Below are 15,220 nucleotides of genomic sequence, written 5' to 3' on the forward strand. Positions count from 1 at the left end.
ACAGTGCTCTCTGCTGACACCTCTGTCTATTTTAAGAACTGTGCAAATCCCCATAGCAAACCTATTCTGAGATGGACGGAGGTGTCAGCGGAGAGCACTGTGGTCAGACAGAAAGGAAATTCAAAAAGAAAAGAACTTCCTGTGGAGTATACAGCAGCTGATAAGTACTGGAAGGATTAAGATTTTTTTTAATAGAAGTCATTTACAAATCTATTTAACTTTCTGGCACCAGGTGATTTAAAAAAAAAAAAAATGTTTTTCAGCGGAGTACCTCTTTAAAGGGGTACTCCACTTCCCCAGCGTTCGGAACATTTTGTCACATCCATACCCCTCATAACGTCACGCCACACCCCCTCAATGCAAGTCTATGGGAGTGTGGGTGTGGCCATTATGTCATGACCCCCACAGCCCTTACCCAGCGTTCAGAACAAAATGTTCTGAACGCTTGGGCAATGGAGTACCCCTTTAAACACCCTCGTGACCCATGACTGAACTTGTTTAGTCATGACTGATCTAGTCATTTACGCTACAGAATCTCCGCCCGGAGTTATTCCAGACCGAGATTCTGTCTGTCGTAGGTGTCGGCAAAAGCAGGCCTGCGATGGGACATCTCGAAAGCGAGGTCTCCCTGGACCGCATTGCATTTCCGAACATGTTTATTGGGAATCTGGGGATCCGGATGCTCCTCTGTGGAAATGACGTAGTGTGAACGGTGCAGCAGAATCACATTGAGAACAATGGGAGGCTGCTGTGCTGTAATTTTCCAAGAGAAATTCTTCAGGATAAATCTGTAGTGTGAATGTGCCCTAAGGTTGTATGGTGCAGTGGGTCTGATCTCCTGTCCGCCGTGTGATTGCGGCCATGAGATCTGTTGTCCCAGCAGCCAGAGTGCTTCCTTAAAGGGGTACTCTGGCCCTAAGACATCTTATCCCCTAGGATATCCAAAGGATAGGGGATAAGATGTCTGACCGCGGGAGTCCCGCCGCTGGAGAGAAGAGTTCCAGCAGTGACGACTCCGCCTCCGTGTGATGTCATGCCCCTCCCCCGCTATGCATGTCTATGGGAGGGGGCGTGACGGCCGTCACGCCCCCTCCCATAGACTTGCATAGCGGGGGGGGGGTAACGTCTTACGGGGGCGGAGTCGTGACGTCACGATGCTCCAGCCCTGTGGTCGGTACCCGGCAGTTTGTGTGCTGGCAGCGCAGCGTGCAGCTCAAAGAGGTGGATACTGAATGTAAGATTGCGGGGGTCCCCAGTGGCGGGACCCCCGTGGTCAGACATCTTATCCCCTATCCTTTGAACCAGAGTACCCCTTTAAGCCTCTGTCACTGCTGGTACTCTTCTGTGGAAGGCTCTACCAATAGAGCACAGATTTCATTGAACAATGTAGTACATAGGTGCTGCATTGATCTATATGAACAATCTAATGCTTGCTCATAAAAGTGACCTAGGAGGACTGATAGTGTTTTACCATAACGTATGCTCCGAAACAGAAAAAATTTTTTTTGTAAAAATGTGAAAAATAAACAAAATGGTTAAAGGGGTACTCCAGTGGAAAACTTATTATTATTTTTTTTTTTTTTAAATCACCTGGTGGCAGAAAATGAAACAGATTTGTAAATGACTTCTCTTTAAAAATCTTAATCCTTCCAATACTTATCAGCTGCTGTATGCTCCAGAGGAAGTTGTGTAGTTCTTGTCTGTCTGATTACAGTGCTCTCTGCTGACACCTCTGTCCATGTCAGGAACTGTCCAGAGTAGGAGCAAATCCCCATAGCAAACCTATCCTGCTCTGGATAGTCCCTGACATGGACAGAGGTTGCAGCACAGAGCACTGTGGTCAGACTGGAAACAACTACACAACTTCCTGTGTAGCATACAGCAGCTGATAAGTACTGGAAGGATTAAGATTCTTATATAGAAGTCATTTACAAATATGTTTAACTTTCTGGCTCCAGTTGATAAGGGGAAAAAAATAGTTCTCCAACCCCTTTAACCTCTATATCAATGATTCTTTATTTTTATTTATTTATTTCAAATTTTTACAAATGTAATTTTTTTCTGTTTCGGAGGATACATTATGGTAAAATCTCTCATATGGCTCTGTACATGGAAAATAAATGAAGGTGAGGAGGAAAAAACTAAATTTGTCCCAGTCCTGAAGGGCTTAAAGGGGTATTCCTCTGGAAAACTTTTAAATCAACTGGTTCCAGAAAGTTAAACAGATTTGTAAATTACTTCTATTAAAAAATCTTAATCCTTCCAGTACTTTTTAGGGGCTGTATACTTAAGAGAAATGCAAAAAGAAATGTATTTCCTGTGATGTCCTGACCACAGTGCTCTCTGCTGACCTCTGTTGTCCATTTTAGGAACTGTCCAGAGAAGAAGAAAATCCCCATAGCAAACATATGCTGCTCTGGACAGTTCCTAAAATGGACAACAGAGGTGTCAGCAGAGAGCACTGTGGCCAGGACATCACAGGAAATGCATTTCTTTTTGGATTTCTCTTGACACCTCTGTTGTCCATTTTAGGAACTGTCCAGAGAAGAAGAAAATCCCCATAGCAAACATATGCTGCTCTGGACAGTTCCTAAAATGGACAACAGAGGTGTCAGCAGAGAGCACTGTGGTCAGGACATCACAGGAAATGCATTTCTTTTTGGATTTCTCTTAAGTATACAGCCCCTAAAAAGTACTGGAAGGATTAAGATTTTTTAATAGAAGTCATTTACAAATCTGTTTAACTTTCTGGAACCAGTTGATTAAAAAAAATAAATAAAGTTTTCCACGGGAGTACCGCTTTAAAGGGGTACTCCGGTGGAAAACTTTGTTGTTTTTCTTGAACCCAACTGGTGCCAGAAAATTTAACAGATTTGTAAATGACTTCTATTAAAAAAATCTTAATCCTTCCAGTACTTATTAGCTGCTGAATGCTACAGAGGAAATGATTTGCTTTTTGGAACTCAGAGCTCTCTGCTGACATCACGAGCACAGTGCTCTCTGCTGACACCTCTGTCCAGTTTAGGAACTGTCCAGAGTAGGAGAAAATCCCCATAGCAAACATATGCTGCTCTGGACAGTTCCCAAAATGGACAGAGATGTCAGCAGAGAGCACTGTGCTCGTGATGTCAACAGAGAGATCTGTGTTCCAAAAAGAAAATAATTTCCTCTGTAGTATTCAGCAGCTAATAAGTACTGGAAGGATTAAGATTTTTTTAATAGGAGTAATTTACAAATCTGTTTAACCTACTGGCACCAATTGATATAAAAAAATAAAAAAAGTTTTCCACCGGAGTACCCCTTTAACCCCTTAAGGACACATGATGTTCTCATACGTCTCCATTTCCGAGTCCTTAAGGACACATGACGTATGAGAACGTCATGTGTTTTACCGGCCCCCCGCAACCATCTGGAGCGGAGCCGGTGCCCGATGCCTGCTGAAATCGTTCAGCAGGCATCGGGGCATATCGCCCAGGGGGGTCATTATGACCCCCCATGTCGGCGATGGCCGCAGATCGCTGGACAATTCAGACCAGCAATCTGCGGCGGATTCCGGGTCAATCGGGTCTCCAGTGACCCGGTGACCCGGAATTACTGGATGATCGGGGCCGTCAGAGACGGCCCTGAACAGCCAGAGCCAGCAGGGGTGAGGTGGCATTGGTGCCACCTCACGATCGCCCTGATTCGTCGGCCGGATTACCGGCCGACCAATCAGGGCGCCTGCTGTGGGTGTCACTCCCGCAACCCACTCCGCCGCTCTTCCGGAGGACGTGAGCAGGTGCGGGACGTGCACCCCGGGTGCTGGGGACCCCAATCCCCGGCGTTAATGTTGGGATCGGGGCCCCAGGAGCAGCGGCGGCGACGACGATGAGGAACTGACCTGATGCGGCTGGATCGTTGGAGGTGAGTGACAGCCTCCTGCTGTTGCTTAGCAACAGCTCCCAGCATGCAAAAAGGGCATGCTGGGAGCTGTAGTTATGCAACAGCAGGAGGCAGACCACCACAACTCCCAGCATTCCCTTATGGGCATGCTGGGACTTGTAGTTTTGCAACAGCTGGAGGCACATTCTTTCTATGGAAAAGTGTACCTTCAGCTGTTGTATAACTACAACTCCCAGCTTGCACAATCAGCTAAAGTGCATGCTGGGAGTTGTAGTGGTGCATCTGGTGGTTGCATAACTAAAACTCCCAGCATGCCCGTTGGCTGTCTGACTGCTGAGAGTTGTAGTTTTGCAACAGCTGAAGGCACACTGAGTTAAGTAGCAAACCAGTGTGTCTCCAGCTGTTGCATAACTACAATCCCCAGCATCCCCAGCCAATGTAGTATGCCTCCAGCTGTTGCATAACTACAAGACCCAGCATGCCCTTCCGCTGTCCGTACATGCTGGGGGTTGTAGCTTTTGCAACAGCTGAAGGCACACTGGTTGCAAAACACTGAGTTTGTTACCAAACTCGGTGTTTCACAACCAGTGTTCCTCCAGCTGTTGCAAAACTACAACTCCCAGCATGCACTGATAGACCGTACATGCTGGGAGTTGTAGTTTTGCAACAGCTGGATGTTCCCCCCACCCCCCAATGTGAACGTACAGGGTACACTCACATGGGCGGAGGATTACAGTAAGTATCCAGCTGCAAGTTTGAGGTGCGGCAAATTTTCTGCCGCAGCTCAAACTGCCAGCGAGAAACTACTGTGAACCCCCGCCCGTGCGACTGTACCCTAAAAACACTACACTACACTAACACACAATAAAATAAAAAGTAAAAAAACACTACGTATACACATACCCCTACACAGCCCCCCTCCCCAATGAAAATGAAAAACGACTGGTACGCCACTGTTTCCAAAACGGAGCCTCCAGTGGTTGCAAAACTACAACTCCCAGCATGCACTGATAGACCGTACATGCTGGGAGTTGTAGTTTTGCAACAGCTGGATGTTCTCCCCCCCCCCAATATGAACGTACAGGGTACACTCACATGGGCGGAGGATTACAGTAAGTATCCGGCTGCAAGTTTGAGCTGCGTCAAATTTTCTGCCGCAGCTCAAACTGCCAGCGACAAACTACTGTGAACCCCCGCCCGTGCGACTGTACCCTAAAAACACTACACTACACTAACACAAAATAAAATAAAAAGTAAAAAACACTACATATACACATTCCCCTACACAGCCCCCCTCCCCTCCCCAATAAAAATGAAAAACGTCTGGTACGTCACTGTTTCCAAAACGGAGCCTCCAGCTGTTGCAAAACAACTACTCCCAGTATTGCCAGATAGCCGTTGACTGTCTAGGCATGCTGGGAGTTTTAGAACAACTGGAGGCACCCTGTTTGGGAATCACTGGCGTAGAATACCCCTATGTCCACCCCTATGCAAGTCCCTAATTTAGGCCTCAAATGCGCATGGCGCTCTCACTTTGGAGCCCTGTCTTATTTCAAGGCAACAGTTTAGGGCCACATATGGGGTATCGCCGTACTCGGGAGAAATTGGGTTACAAATTTTGGGGGGTATTTTCTGCTATTACCCTTTTTAAAATTGTAAACATTTTGGGAATACAAGCATTTTAGGTAAAAAATATATATATTTTTTTACATATGCAAAAGTCGTGAAACACCTGTAGGGTATTAAGGTTCACGTTACCCCTTGTTACGTTCCCCCAGGGGTCTAGTTTCCACAATGGTATGCCATGTGTTTTTTTTTTTGCTGTCCTGGCACCATAGGGGCTTCCTAAAGGTGACATGCCCCCCAAAAACCATTTGTCGCTCCTTCCCTTCTGAGCCCTCTACTGCGCCCGCCGAACAATTAACATAGACATATGAGGTATGTGCTTACTCGAGAGAAATTGGGTTTCAAATACAAGTTAAAATTTTCTCCTTTTACCCCTTGCTAAAATTCAAAAATTGGGTCTACAAGAACATGCGAGTGTAAAAAATGAAGATTTTGAATTTTCTCCTTCACTTTGCTGCTATTCCTGTGAAACACCTAAAGGGTTAATACACTTACTGAATGTCATTTTGAATACTTTGGGGGGTGCAGTTTTTATAATGGGGTCTTTTATGGGGTATTTCTAATATGAAGACCCTTCAAATCCACTTCAAAACTGAACTGGTCCCTGAAAAATAGTGAGTTTGAAAATTTTGTGAAAAATTTCAAAATTGCTGCTGAACTTTGAAGCCCTCTGGTGTCTTCCAAAAGTAAAAACTCATCAATTTTATGATGCAAACATAAAGTAGACATATCGTATATGTGAACCCAAAAAATATATATTTGGAATATCCATTTTCCTTACAAGCAGAGAGCTTCAAAGTTAGAAAAATGCAAAATTTTCATTTTTTTCATCAAATTTTGGGATTTTTCACCAAGAAAGGATGCAAGTTATCACAAAATTTTACCACCATGTTAAAGTAGAATATGTCACGAAAAAACAATCTCGGAATCAGAATGATAACTAAAAGCATTCCAGAGTTATTAATGTTTAAAGTGACAGTGGTCAGATGTGCAAAAAACGCTCCGGTCCTTAAGGTGTAAAATGGCCTGGTCCTTAAGGGGCTAAAGAAGATGTCCAATGGGAAAAACAACCGTATCCCCTATCCACATAATAGGGAATAAGTGTCTGATCATGGGGGGGGTCCAACATGGGGGGGGGGGGGGGGTCCCGACTCTGCTGCTCTGATGACATTTCGCACCCAGCACGTACGCTGGTCTAAACACGCCACCTCCATCAATTTCTATGGGATAGGTGCAGTTATCGAGTTCGCATATTTTTTATTTTTTTTCTACATTACCTTTTACTCTATTTCTCCCCCACCCCCCCCCCCCCCTTTTTATCTCAGGTCCTCTCCAATCAGCGTCGCCCCGGTCAATCCAAACCTCTAAAGAGGGTGTCTGCACGAGGAGGAGGTCGTAGTGGGGTCTGGAAATAGGATTCGGGCTTGTTAAGTACTTTGGGTACATTCTGTTCCCGTGATGGTAGAAAACGGAACAACTATCGTTTATACAATTCGCATGGAACGGTGTTTACTAACAAGTGTGCCTCCAGCTGTTTTAACAGTGACATCGATGGACTGTCAGTTCGGCCCGTACCCTCCCGGTGCCATGATTATCACAGTGCCTTAAAACAATTCCTATGTTTTTATGTTGTGCCATTATTTTTCTTAATGTTTTTAGTATTGTTTTATCAAAGCGTTGCTATTTGTATTTATTATTATAAAATGTAAAACATTTAATAAATTATTTTCTAAATAAAATTTTGGATTTTGATAAAAAAAAAAAAAAAAAACATTTTTTTTCTCCATTTCATCACACTATATGTGTTACACACTGTGCCATTAAAGGGGTGCTACAGCGTAATGAACATTTTGTTCAGAATGCTCGGAGCCAGAGGCTGTGATTGTGATGTCATGGCCTCGCCCCATTGTGCAGTCATGGCCACGCCCCCTCCATTCATGTCTATGGGAGGGGGCGTATCTTTTTCTTTTTCTCTCTCTTTACCTTTCTCTCTCTCTCTCTTTCTACCTTTCTCTCTCTCTTTTTCTCTCTCTTTCCTTCTCTCTTTTTTTCTTTCTCTCTACCTCTCTTTTTTTCTCTTTTTCTCGCTTTACCTCTCGATCTCTCTCTCTATCTCTCTCTCCCTTTCTCTAAATGAAAAAGGTTCATTTCATGGTTAATCTTCATTCCACTACTTTTCCTTATGTCTAGTTATATGGAGAAGTAATAGTTGAGGTATTCTGTGATGTGGTCTTTAATGAGATTGTGAGGATGGACACTGGTTTTCTGGTGATGTCTGAGGTGATTTTAAACATATTAATAATGGGGGGCATTTACTAAGGGGTTTAGTCATTTTTTTCTGACTATTTTTGGCGCAAAATTGTCGCAATTGCGCCTACCCTATAAATTGTGCGACTTTCCCTAGCAAGAGCTAGAAAGTCAAAAAAAAAATTCCCGCTTAATTTACGCAAGTTTTCAGTTTTGACTTGCAGTGGTCAGGAATTTATTAACTGAGACAGTCGCAGTTGCGCAATAAACTGTCGCAACGGCCGTAAAAATTGACTAAATTTACTCCAGCTCCAACATGGAGCAGGAAAAGCTACTGCCGCCCGGGCTCCGACATACTTTCTCCCCGCTACCCTCACTGCGCTACCGGGACACTGCAGTGATTCACATTCCCCCTCTCACCTGCCAGCGCCATGCAACTCCCATCTGTCTGCTGTTGCAAGACTACAAGTCCCAGCATGGCCTTACAGTGAGGACACGCTGGGAGTTGTAGTCTTGTAGCAGCGGGAGCTGAGCGGCGCGGGCGGGAGACAAGGGGGGGGGGGGGGTAGCGGGGAGGCCGTATGAGGAGCCCGGGCGGGAGACAAGGGGGGGGGTGGGTAGCGGGGAGACCGTATGAGGAGCCCGGGCGGCTGCACTGTAATGTCAGCCCGGGCTCCTGCCCTGAGAGCCATAGGCTTTGGCTGTCAGGGCATGCTGGGTGTTGTAGTTTTGCAACAGCTGGAGGGCCACAGTTTGCAGACCACTGGTGTGTGGTCTGTAAACTGTAGTCCTCCAGCTGTTGCAAAACTAAACAGCTGAAGGGGACCGGCGAAGAAGTTCACTTACCCTTCCGAGGCTCCAGCGACGATCGCTGACGGAGATCGTCGCGCGGCACTGTCGCGCGGCAGTGTCGCGCGGCAGTGTCGTGCAGCGCTGGATCCTACGGAAGCCGGTAAGTTGCGCAAGCTTCCCAACCAGGGTGCCTCCAAATGTTGCAAGACTACAACTCCCAGCATGCCTGGACACCCTTTGGCTGTCCAGGCATGCTGGGAGTTGTAGTTTTGCAACAGCTGGAGGCACCCTTGTTGGGAAACACTGGCCTAAAACAGTGTTTCCCAACCAGGGTGCCTCCAGATGTTGCAAGACTACAACTCCCAGCATGCCTGGACAGCCATTGGCTGTCCGGGCATGCTGGGAGTTGTAGTTTTGCAACAGCTGGAGGCACCCTTGTTGGGAAACACTGGCCTAAAACAGTGTTTCCCAACCAGGGTGCCTCCAGATGTTGCAAGACTACAACTCCCAGCATGCCTGGACAGCCATTGGCTGTCCGGGCATGCTGGGAGTTGTAGTTTTGCAACAGCTGGAGGCACCCTTGTTGGGAAACACTGGCCTAAAACAGTGTTTCCCAACCAGGGTGCCTCCAGATGTTGCAAGACTACAACTCCCAGCATGCCTGGACAGCCATTGGCTGTCCGGGCATGCTGGGAGTTGTAGTTTTGCAACAGCTGGAGGCACCCTTGTTGGGAAACACTGGCCTAAAACAGTGTTTCCCAACCAGGGTGCCTCCAGATGTTGCAAGACTACAACTCCCAGCATGCCTGGACAGCCATTGGCTGTCCGGGCATGCTGGGAGTTGTAGTTTTGCAACAGCTGGAGGCACCCTTGTTGGGAAACACTGGCCTAAAACAATGTTTCCCAACCAGGGTGCCTCCAGATGTTGCAAGACTACAACTCCCAGCATGCCTGGACAGCCATTGGCTGTCCAGGCATGCTGGGAGTTGTAGTTTTGCAACAGCTGGAGGGCCACAGTTTGCAGACCCCTGGTTTGTGGTCTGTAAACTGTAGTCCTCCAGCTGTTGCAAAACTAAACAGCTGAAGGGGACCGGCGAAGAAGTTCACTTACCCTTCCGAAGCTCCAGCGACGATCGCTGTCGGAGATCGTCGCGCGGCACTGTCGCGCGGCAGTGTCGCGCGGCAGTGTCGTGCAGCGCTGGATCCTACGGAAGCCGGTAAGTTGCGCAGGCTTCCCAACCAGGGTGCCTCCAGTTGTTGCAAGACTACAACTCCCAGCATGCCTGGACAGCCTTTGACTGTCCAGGCATGCTGGGGCTTGTAGTTTTGCAACATCTGGAGGCACCCTGGTTGGGAAACACTGTTTTAGGCCAGTGTTTCCCAGCCAGGTTGCCTCCAGATGTTGCAAAACTACAACTCCCAGCATGCCTAGACAGCCTTTGACTGTCCAGGCATGCTGGGACTTGTAGTTTTGCAACATCTGGAGGCACCTTGGTTGGGAAACACTGTTTTATTCCAGTGTTTCCCAGCCAGGTTGCCTCCAGATGTTGCAAAACTACAACTCCCAGCATGCCTAGACAGCCTTTGACTGTCCAGGCATGCTGGGACTTGTAGTTTTGCAACATCTGGAGGCACCCTGGTTGGGAAACACTGTTTTAGGCCAGTGTTTCCCAGCCAGGTTGCCTCCAGATGTTGCAAAACTACAACTCCCAGCATGCCTAGACAGCCTTTGACAGCCTTTGAAACACTGGCCTAAAACAGTGTTTCCCAACCAGGGTGCCTCCAGATGTTGCAAAACTACAAGTCCCAGGTTGGGAAACACTGTGCCCGGCCTCCGCCCCACCTTACTGTAAGGGTATGCTGGGAGTTGTAGTCCTGCAGCTGGGGGCAGGGGACAAGCTTGTCACATTTATTATCACCTGCTCACACATCTCCTGCACCACACAACTACAACTCCCAGCATGTCCTTACTGTAAGGGCATGCTGGCAGTTGTAGTCGTGCGGGGCGGGAGATGATAATAAATGTACTAACCCATTTTTTTGTTTTCTTCTCATTTCAGATCCGTTTATCCTGTGGACTCCTTCGGATTCGGTGGACTACTTCGATGACCAGCGTTTTTCTTTGTTTGATTTTAATAAAATGGTTAACGAGGGCTTGTGGGGGAGTGTTTTTTGTAATAAAAATTTTTTAAAACCTGTTGTGTTTTTTTCTTACTTTACTAGACAGGCTTAGTAGTGGAAGCTGTCTTATAGACAGAGTCCATTACTAACCTGGGCTTAGCGCTAGCCACAAAAACAGCTAGTGCTAACCCCCTATTATTACCCCGGTACCCAACGCCACAGGGGTGCCGGGAAGAGCCGGTACCAACAGGCCTGGAGCGTCAAAAATGGCGCTCCTGGGCCTAGGCGGTAACAGGCTGGCGTTATTTAGGCTGGGGAGGGCCAGTAACAATGGTCCTCGCCCACCCTGGGAACGTCAGGCTGTTACTGTTTGGTTGGTATTTGGCTGAGAATGAAAATAGGGGGGACCCTATGCGTTTTTTTTAAAAAAATAAATAATTAAATATATTAAAAAAACGCATAGGGTCCCCCTATTTTTATTCTCAACCAAATACCAACCAAACAGTAACAGCCTGACGTTACCAGGGTGGGCGAGGACCATTGTTACTGGCCCTCCCCAACCTAAATAACGCCAGCCTGTTACCGCCTAGGTCCAGGAGCGCCATTTTTGACGCTCCGGGCCTGTTGGTACCGGCTCTTCCCGGCACCCCTGTGGTGTTGGGTACCGGGGTAATAATTGGGGGTTAGCGCTAGCTGTTTTTGTGGCTAACGCTAAGCCCGGCTTAGTAATGGACTCAGTCTATAAGACAGCTTCCACTACTAAGCCTGTCTAGTAAAGTAAAATAAAAATAAAACACAACAGGTTTTAAAAAAAATTTATTACAAAAAACACTCCCCCACAAGCCCTCGTTAACCATTTTATTAACATCAAGCAAAGAAAAACGCTGGTCATCGAAGTAGTCCACCGAATCCGAAGGAGTCCACAGGATACACAGATCTGTAGAAGAAGTAACCAAAAAAAATAAAAGTGTAAGTACATTTAGGGAGAAAAAAACTGTGTTAAAAAAATGTAATAAACACACACACACACACTAAACGCCGTTTACCACTTCTGAGCCATGACTACAATTTACAGTGATCCCTCAACTTACAATGGCCTCAACATACAATAGTTTCAACATACAATGGTCTTTTCTGGACCATCGTAAGTTGAAACCAGACTCAACATACAATGCTACAGACAGTCCAGATCTGTAAAACGTGTCAATGGCTGGAAGAACCAACCAATCAAAATGGGCATTCACTGGTAAAACCCCTGTATTACTGAAGTGTATGCACTGACTGGTATTACATGTTCTGTACACTTTACCTGTATCAGGGTTAGCTGCTCTTTTGGACACCAGGTGAGGGCGACTCCATTACTTGTTTTGGACATTGCCTGTACTGTACAGGACCCCTGAAGAAGCTCCTGTCCTCTACATAGACCAGTGTTTGCCAAGCAGGGTGGCCCCATTTTTTGCAAAACTACAACTCCCAGCATGCCCGGACAGCCTTTGGCTGTCCAGGCATGCTGGGAGTTATAGTTTTGCAACAGCTGGAGGCTCCCTGCTTGGGAAACACTGACATAGACAGTGATTTACAGCTCCCAGCAGATCTTTATTACTTTTATATGTAAGGATTTGCTTTATCTATATCAGTTATCTACTTATTTTTCTTTGTCACTTTTTCCTATTTTTGGATGACATTTTGGTGCCTTTAGAACCAATTACCCTGTTTCCATAGAGTTATGGTCTCAACATACAATGGTTTCAACTTACAATGGTTTTCCTGGAACCAATTAATATTGTAACTTGAGGGACCACTGTAGTTATTGAATTATTTAGATGTGGTGAAAAAGCTAAAAAAAAACTCAAAAACAAAAGATCCAGAAGGAAACCAGCAGCCAAACCTATTCAGACAGCAGGAAAAAGGAACAGACTATTTTTTCTACTACATGAAGTAAATTTCCCACTTTTGCCTATGTGTGCCAAATTTATTAATGCCGTGCAACAATTTAGTAAATTTGTCGCACATAGTCAAAAATGAAGTAGAAAAAAACAGGGTAAAAACCAGACTACATAGTAAAAGATTAGTAAATGCCCCCCAATATTTGTAAAATTAGTCAGCTCTTTTTTTTTCCCTCGCTCTTTCTCTTTCTCTCTGTCTCTCTTTCTCTTCTTTTTTTCTCTCTTTTTTTCTTTCGCTCTCGTTCTCTATCTTTTTTCTCTCTCTTTTTCTATCTCTTTCTGTCTTTCTTTTTTCTCTCTCTCTCTCTCTTCTTCTTTTTCTCTTTCTTTCTCTTTCTCTCTATACCTTTCTCTCTTTTTCTTTTTTTCTCTCTTTTTCTTTTTACCTTTCTCTTTTTTTTTTTCTCTCTCTTTTTCTCTCTCGTTTCCTCTCTCTTTTTTTTCACTCTTTACCTTTCTCTCTCTCTTTTTCTCTTTCTTTTTACCTTTCTCTCTCTTTCTTTTTCTCTCTCTCTTTTTTTCTTTTTTTTTACCTTTCTCTCTCTCTCTTTTTCTCTTTCTTTTTACCTTTCTCTCTCTCTCTTTTTCTCTTTCTTTTTACCTTTCTCTCTCTCTCTTTTTCTCTTTCTCTTTTTTTTTCTTTCTCTCTCTTTTCCTCTCTCTCTCTACCTCTCTCTTTTTTTCTTTCTCTCTCTTTACCTCTCGATCTCTCTCTCCCTTTCTCTCTTTTTCTCTCCACCTTTCTCTCTAAATGAAACAGGTTCATTTCATGGTTAATTTGTAATGAAGATTTTTTTTCTCTTTCTCTCTAAATGAACCGCGTTTATTTCATGGTTAATCTTTGTTCCAATACTCTTCCTTATGTCTAGTTATATGGAGAAGTAATAGTTGAGGTATTCTGTGATGTGGTCTTTAATGAGATTGTGAGGATGGACACTGGTTTTCTGGTGATGTCTGAGGTGATTTTAAACATATTCATAATATTTGTAAAATTAGTCAGCCTCCCCGTCGGGGAATCGAACCCCGGTCTCCCGCGTGACAGGCGGGGATACTCACCACTATACTAACGAGGAATGGCATGGTGCTGTATTTTGTTTACTGTGTTTTTTTTTTTGTCCCTCTCTCTCTCTCTCTCTCTCTCTCTCTCTCTCTCTCTCTCTCCACATCACAGAATACCTCAACTATTACTTCTCCATATAACTAGACATAAGGAAGAGTATTGGAAAGATAAACCATGAAATAAACGCATTTCATGGTTAATCTTTCTCTCTCTCTACCTTTTGGTTAATCATGGTTAATCTCTCTCTCTACCTCTCTCTTTATTTCTCTCTCTATCTCTCTTTACCTCTATCTCTTTACCTCTCTTTTTCTTTTTCTCTCGCTTTTCCTCTCTCTCTATCTCTCTCTCTCCCTTTCTCTCTTTTTCTCTAAATGAAAAAGGTTCATTTCATGGTTAATCTTTGTTCCAATACTTTTCCTTATGTCTAGTTATATGGAGAAGTAATAGTTGAGGTATTCTGTGATGTGGTCTTTAATGAGATTGTGAGGATGGACACTGGTTTTCTGGTGATGTTTGAGATGATATTAAACATATTCATTATATTTGTAAAAAAAAATTACTCAGCCTCCCCGTCGCGGAATCGAACCCCGGTCTCCCGCGTGACAGGCGGGGATACTCACCACTATACTAACGAGGATTGGCTGGGAGTAGTTTTTGGTTTACTGCTTTTTTTTACTGTCCCCTCTCTCCCTCTTTTTCCCTCTCTCTCTCTTTCTTTCTCTCTGTCTCTCTCTGTTTTTTTTCTCTCTGTCTCTTTTTCTCTCTCTGTCTTTTTTTCTCTTTCTCTCTTTTTTTCTCTCTTTACCTTTCTCTCTCCACCTTTCTCTCTAAATGAAACAGGTTCATTTCATGGTTAATTTGTAATGAAGATTTTTTTTCTCTTTCTCTCTCTATCTTTCTCTCTAAATGAACCGCGTTTATTTCATGGTTAATCTTTGTTCCAATACTCTTCCTTATGTCTAGTTATATGGAGAAGTAATAGTTGAGGTATTCTGTGATGTGGTCTTTAATGAGATTGTGAGGATGGACACTGGTTTTCTGGTGATGTCTGAGGTGATTTTAAACATATTCATAATATTTGTAAAATTAGTCAGCCTCCCCGTCGGGGAATCGAACCCCGGTCTCCCGCGTGACAGGCGGGGATACTCACCACTATACTAACGAGGAATGGCTGAGAGCAGTTTTTGTCTACTGCTCTTTTTTTGTTTTCCTCGCTCTCTCTCTCTTTCTCTCTCTGTCTCTCTTTCTCTGTCTCTCTTTCTCTTCTTTTTTTCTCTCCTTTTTCTTTCGCTCTCTTTCTCTATCTTTTTTCTCTCTTTTTCTGTCTCTCTTTCTCTCTCTTCCTCTTTCTGTCTTTCTCTTTTTTTTCTCTCTCTCTCTTCTCTCTTCTTCTTTCTCTCTCTTTCTCTATACCTTTCTCTCTTTTTCTCTTTTTTTTCTCTTTTTCTTTTTACTTTTCTCTCTTTTTTTCTCTCTCTCTTTTTCTCTTTCTTTCTCTCGTTTCCTCTCTCTCTCTCTCTCTTTCTCTCTCTCTCTTTCTTTTTCT

The 15,220-nt window shown here is 44.6% G+C and overlaps 1 protein-coding gene and 2 non-coding genes across 6 annotated transcripts in view; 1 reads left to right on the forward strand and 2 right to left on the reverse strand.

The window, feature by feature from the left end:
- Positions 1 to 7,247, forward strand: part of CNTROB (centrobin, centriole duplication and spindle assembly protein) — a 54,210-nt gene extending 46,963 nt beyond the window's left edge. For all 4 annotated transcript variants that reach the window (XM_056570118.1, XM_056570121.1, XM_056570120.1 and 1 more), the window contains one exon: positions 6,834 to 7,247. In XM_056570118.1, the coding sequence (XP_056426093.1) occupies positions 6,834 to 6,923 (90 nt within the window). In that variant the 3' untranslated portion in view covers positions 6,924 to 7,247. The remainder of the gene's footprint in view (positions 1 to 6,833) is intronic.
- Positions 7,248 to 13,615: 6,368 nt separating this feature from the next.
- On the reverse strand, positions 13,616 to 13,687 carry TRNAD-GUC (transfer RNA aspartic acid (anticodon GUC)). The gene has a single exon. It is a non-coding gene; the product is annotated as a tRNA-Asp (tRNA).
- Positions 13,688 to 14,769: 1,082 nt separating this feature from the next.
- Positions 14,770 to 14,841, reverse strand: TRNAD-GUC (transfer RNA aspartic acid (anticodon GUC)). Its single transcript has one exon. It is a non-coding gene; the product is annotated as a tRNA-Asp (tRNA).
- Positions 14,842 to 15,220: the final 379 nt, after the last annotated feature.

Source organism: Hyla sarda, chromosome 4, assembly GCF_029499605.1.
Source record: "Hyla sarda isolate aHylSar1 chromosome 4, aHylSar1.hap1, whole genome shotgun sequence".
NCBI classification, from domain to species: Eukaryota; Metazoa; Chordata; class Amphibia; order Anura; family Hylidae; genus Hyla; species Hyla sarda.